This window comes from Daktulosphaira vitifoliae, unplaced genomic scaffold (assembly GCF_025091365.1).
Source record: "Daktulosphaira vitifoliae isolate Bord-2020 unplaced genomic scaffold, ASM2509136v1 Scaffold_4, whole genome shotgun sequence".
NCBI lineage: Eukaryota > Metazoa > Arthropoda > Insecta > Hemiptera > Phylloxeridae > Daktulosphaira > Daktulosphaira vitifoliae.
Window position 1 is genome coordinate 39,352,574 of NW_026099575.1, and position 6,000 is coordinate 39,358,573.

Below are 6,000 nucleotides of genomic sequence, written 5' to 3' on the forward strand. Positions count from 1 at the left end.
TCTCTTTACTTATATTAAATTATTTTATAGTTGGTGTAATATTTAAAGTTGAATGTTAATTTTATATATCTAAAATAAATTCTCAAAGTAATGTGCCAACTATATCTATTAGTTAATCCCAATAATAATAACACTTAGAATTTTATTTTAATTATTCATTGAATGGATATCATTTAACTCAGTGTAAAATTAAAATAAAACAATACATTTTTAAACAATGCATATTTTTATTTAAGCTCCCAATTTTATTAAATTGATATTGATTAATATGAAGTACATTTTAATTTGATTCTTAAAAAGTTTTTTTAATTAAATCATTTTTTTCACAATTTTATAGCTCAATAAGTCACATGAAGAGTAGGTTACTTAACTATGGATAATTTAGAATATGTAGTTTAATACTTGTCTTGCTTAGCAAACGGATCTTATCATAATCAAGTCTCAAACCTAAAATTACGTACATCAGATAGTGCCGCATACCAATTAGACAACACCTCCCTCTAAGTTATATGATACTTAATGAATTATCAAATTAATCAATTACTTTAAAGTAGAGGTGAATAAAAAAAGTTAATTTTTTTAAATAAAATATGTTTTTAATTTTAAAAATAGAACAGTATGTATAATAAATAATTGATGTATCAAAAATAACTAATTAATAATAATAATTTTTTTTTAAATTTAGAGTATCAAACAATTAAAGAAAAATTAATAAAATAAAATTACTCATAAGTAAATGCTATGATATATATAATTAATCAAACTTAATATGTGCTGTACGCATATCATCAACTGTTCCTTCCACAATCAAATTTCTGTCGTCATAATACCGTAGTAAACTTTTCCACGTAGGGTTTTTAACCAAAAAGTTAGCGTTACCAACTAAAAAAAGACCAAACTTTGCACGCGTAAGTGCCACATTTAGCCGACGGACACAGTTCAGGAAACCAACGACGTTTCTCTCGTTCGAGCGGACACACGATATAATAATGTACTCCTTTTCACGGCCTTGAAAAGCGTCCACACTACTGACTTCCACCCCTTTGTTCTTGTTTAGAATTTGTTTCAAAAGTGATCGCTGTCCTTCATATGGAGTTATAACACCAATTTGATTTGGAGTAGCTCCTTTGCTAAGGAGTTTGGCTACTAGTTGTTCAACAACTTTCGCCTCTCCATAGTTCAAGAAAGACGTGCCCGATCGCGATTTTCGTTCGTTGGCATCGGAAGAGTAAAATACCATCGGCACATTTGGGTTAGGCCACGTGAAATCAATCGACCCAGTTCGGTCGCTACAAGTTACGCCGTTCCTAATCGTACTCTCGTACATAGTTTGTGAAGCGTACTCGCTGATCTCGGGGTGCATTCTGTACTGTACAGTTAAACGAAATGGTTGTAGGCCAGCAGCTACCAATCTCTCGAACAGAGAACGATGCAGACCTCCGTTTCTAGTGTCCGGACACGTAACAACCGGCCCCAACTGACAGTGGTCACCTATTAACACCACTTTTTTGGCTCCGTGGGTGATTGGAATGATGCATTCCGGTTCTAAGCCTTGAGCGCATTCATCCACGACCACCGAAGAAAAATTGATTTTTTCTAAACGGTTGTCGCCGGCGCCGGAGCAAGTTGTGCACACCACTCGACAATTCGCTAGACAGTCGATTTCCGCCATTCTTCTCAGATAATTGTAGTCCCTTCTCTCATTTGGGCTCAACTCGACACCTTGATCAATCTGCCCTTGAAGAGTTTTAAATTCTGAATGACCAGCAAGCTTTTTAATTTGTTCACTAAGATATATATTTGAAAGATCACTTTTAACCGTCTCTTTCGTTTTTTTCACGAGTCTCACGACATCGATGCCTGTTTTAGCCACGGCATTTGCCAAGTTATCAACAGCGTTGTTCGACGGTGCACAAACTAATACGGTTCCGGACTTGGACAGATTGTATACAATATTGGCACAAGTAACCGTTTTTCCAGTACCGGGAGGCCCTTGGATTAGAGAAACTGGCGTGCGTAGGGCATGGCTCACAGCAGACAGCTGTGACTCATTCAAACCAGGTAAATTGGGAGCTAATAGGCTGTTATCTGTCAGATTTTCGTCACGTTCGGGTGAATGTTGTTGTTGACGTCCGAGCAACATTGATCTTACTTCAGGTGAAACAGATTCGTACTTGTAAGAAAAAGTAGCAAGTGCCGCTTCCATCCGAGTGTAAGGGGTTTTATCAAATGACTTTTTTAAAGTTGCCGGTGTCCCAATTGGCAAGTCGATTGAAAAATTTACTTCTACATCAACAACGTTCATGAACTGGTCAAAGTTCGTAACAATTCCTTTTATGGCGTTGGTCATTTTTGGACTTGAAATCCATAATTCTTCGTCAACTACAAATACATTATTTTTACTACTCATTTGAAAACGTACTTTTGATTTTTTATTGTAGTTTTGAGAGCTAACGATTTTGCATTCAAACGAATGTTTTTCGCCCAGTTTTAAATTGTACGAGCATTCAGCACTTATTAATGGCTGGAAAAAATGCCCGTATTTTTTTGACGAAGAAAATACACAGGGAATATTTGTTGGAGGGACAGTTGAATGCGGAGAACATGGCGATGGTAGTTTATCATCTTCAGCGTTCAGTTCATTAATTTGTATGACTTTTGTTTCCGTTTTCTCAAAAAGTGTACAGTAATCAATAATTTTCAACAGTGTTATGACAACAGCACAATACATTGCCATTGTCCTGATGAAGTCATTTTCTGTAATGAAATAAATTCCACACCAAAATACGAGATGGTAAATTTTCCACATATCCTTTGACTGCATACTGGTAGCAAGCGATATTCTTGAGGTATTTAATTTNCTGCATACTGGTAGCAAGAGATGTTCTTGATGTATTTAATTAAAAAAAATTTAAGCACTTAGTATGAAGTTAGAATAACGAAAAATTGTCACGTTTATATTTAATTTAAAAAAGGTTACATTTTGAAAGTGTTCCACTCCTTTTATATGAAAAATTTTGTCATATAGTGGCCAGCAAAAAAATAAAAAAGTATTCTTTTTGGCCAACATCACTTTTTTAAGGAGCCAAAAAAGTGTTCTAAAATAACAACTAAGTAAAAAAAAATTGTTTGATTTATTAATTATTTATTTTACAACAAACATGCAGTTTGATCGAGGCTTTAAATTATGCAGTACTAATCTAAACTTTGAATAAAACAAGCTTTTCAAATTAGAAAATATTCAATTCATTAAATCTAATTTTAGTATAATAAACACCTAGCAAAAAATATTTGTTTATTTTTCTTCGTGATAATATGAATTCTAATTAATTTAAGGGAATTTTTCAAATATTTTACTTATATAGTTTTTTTACACTAAGTTTCGCTTTAGAAAGTTAACGAATGAGCAATATTATTAAAATAAAAAAAAATTTTAACTTTTAATAAATCTTAAAAAATATTGTTTCTTTTACAAAAAGTAAATTTCATGTTGTTTAATTGCTTTGTCATGTTTTTGCATTCAACTCGTAAACATTATGTTTTAGAATGTTTTCGTAGAGAATAAGCCTAATTTATTTAAACCTTTAGTAAGTTTTTATTCAATATTAAAATAATTGATTTTCAAAAGTGAAAGTAGATTGTACATTTATTTTAAAACCACAAGGGTTTTCTTTATAAAGAATCTTTTAAAAATTAGATATTTTCATTTTTAGTAGGTGTAATGAAATTAATTCATGTCAAACAACATATCAATTAATACTTGAAAAGTTATATTATTAGTACTATCTGCTAAATAAACTGAATCATTAAAATTCAAAGTGGTATAAAATAAATTAAATCAAATGAATTTTCGCAAAATTCCATCCAAATTTGATGATAGTATGCTATTAACTCTGTCAAATATTTATTATGTTAATTAAATGGAGTTAATTTTAAATTTTAACAAGAATATAAATTTTTCAGTTGTTGCTATAGAATAAGCCAATTAAAATTAATAAAAAATGTATACAAACCAAATTGTATGATTTATAAAATGTCATAAATTTTGTAATATTTTTTGATAAATGTTAGTAATAAAAAAAAATACAGTTGTAAAGTTAATGTAAAATAATTTTAATATTTATTTTATTATATTCAACAAAGTTAAATAAAATAAAGGTCATAAGACATAAGAAATTAAACTTATTAATTTTTTTTTACTTTTTTAAAGTCGAAAAAGTAATTTTTAAATTTGAGTGAGCTTAAATAGCCAATTTTTTAGCTTCGATGCGAATTTTTTTTATGTAAATACTAATTTTTAATAATATTAAAACTTAGAAGTGATAGAAAAAGTCTAATTGCAGATTTGAAAACATCGCGAAAAGTTGATTTAGAATGGTATATTTTTGTTACTGATGAAAGTTCCTTGTAGTTCAGTGCATTTATTTATAGTAACAAACAGTTTTTATTGAAATTTATTATATCAAGCCCTTTAAATTTTTATACACGTAAAAATAAAGCAAAATACAACTTCTTTATTATTTTTATAATTTCTCCGTTTAAATTATAATATTAAATTATTGAATATACATTTTATATTAAATTTAATAATTATAATTAGTATTTATTCATATATTATATTTTAAAATCAAAGAACTACTAATTAGGATATAATCAAAGAAATAAGAGTTGATGTTGCTTTTGGAATAATCCACGAATTTATCTAAATGAAATAGTATCTACAGATTTGGATCGAAGCGTTTCTTATGATAGTGACTTTAATCACTGTCATATATCATCTATACTTGTTCCATCTATGCCTTGTCTACACTGTGCCTCGACCCCACTGTGCTACCGTTTTTTTATTATTTATTGTTAATATAATAATCTCACTATTAATTAATAATTACTTTATATTGATCACATGAATTCTTACTAAATTTCTATTGATGTGGTAAACGTGGTTTCTCGTTTTGAACCCAGGGACAGTGCTCAAGATATTTTTCGTCTAGTGTTAAATTATGGATTTCTCTTTTTTTCCGTATTTACTTTTATTTTTAATAAAAATACCTGCAAATAGTCATTAGTGCATTTAGACTTATATGATCTATAACATTCCTCGATATATAGAGTGTTCAGTAAGTAAAGAAACGGTTTCTATTATTCTCATTGTTTATAACAATTCATATTTTTCCTTACTTACTGAACGCTCTATTACCATTTCAGTTATAAAACCCGAGGGCTCATTATTCAATATGTCACAATGAGAATAATCAGCACTTATCAAGCGTATTAAATTTTCATATAAACAGTATATATACTGTTTTAAGGTAGCTCTTATGAAATATTTATTATACATGAATATTATGATGGGTTTATTTTCTCATTGATATGTCACCTCTTTTGGAATGAATTTTAGCTTCATGTTTTTTTTGTTTCTGTTTTCATTTATTCATAGTTCTCATTGAATCGATTTTAATGAATAATACATTAAAATATCACAAATCTTATCTAGTTGAAGACATTACCTTCAAAAATTGAATAAATTTCCCTCATTCCCCGTACATACGGAAAATCCAACAAAAATTACATTTTTTGAAATTTTTTATTTAAAACTGCAATCATTTTTTGAAAATGGACGAATCAAAACAAATTTTTTATATAGAAGATACCTTAGATGTTTTACTATCATTTTGTACGTAAAGTTTATAAGGGACTATCAATATACATTTACTTTATTTCTATTATAACTCTTAAGAATTATGTTTTAAAACTTTTAAAAATTTCTCTTTTAAACCAATAGAATAACACTACTAGAATACACAATTCAAATATAACACATCGTTTAATAAGTCCTGGAAATAACTAAGAAAACAACATTTGTTCCGCAAAATTCATCAACATTATCACGACCAAGTGAGATATAATCATTCCAATGGTTTTTTAATTTTTCGATTCCATGCTTGTAAAATGATTTGTAGTCCTCAAAATAAGCTTCAGTTTCAGCGATTACTTCCTCAA

General features: G+C 29.0%; 1 protein-coding gene across 1 annotated transcript; it reads right to left on the bottom strand.

Annotated features, from left to right (window-relative positions):
• Nucleotides 1–754: 754 nt before the first annotated feature.
• Nucleotides 755–2,737, bottom strand: LOC126905060 (regulator of nonsense transcripts 1 homolog). Its single transcript, XM_050684452.1, has one exon. The coding sequence runs from the start codon at nucleotides 2,735–2,737 to the stop codon at nucleotides 755–757; it is 1,983 nt and encodes a 660-aa protein (XP_050540409.1).
• Nucleotides 2,738–6,000: the final 3,263 nt, after the last annotated feature.

Excerpts from the sequence above, each read along its gene's own strand:
- LOC126905060 (XM_050684452.1), bottom strand. The coding sequence starts at position 2,737 with ATGGCAATGTATTGTGCTGTTGTCATAACACTGTTGAAAATTATTGAT.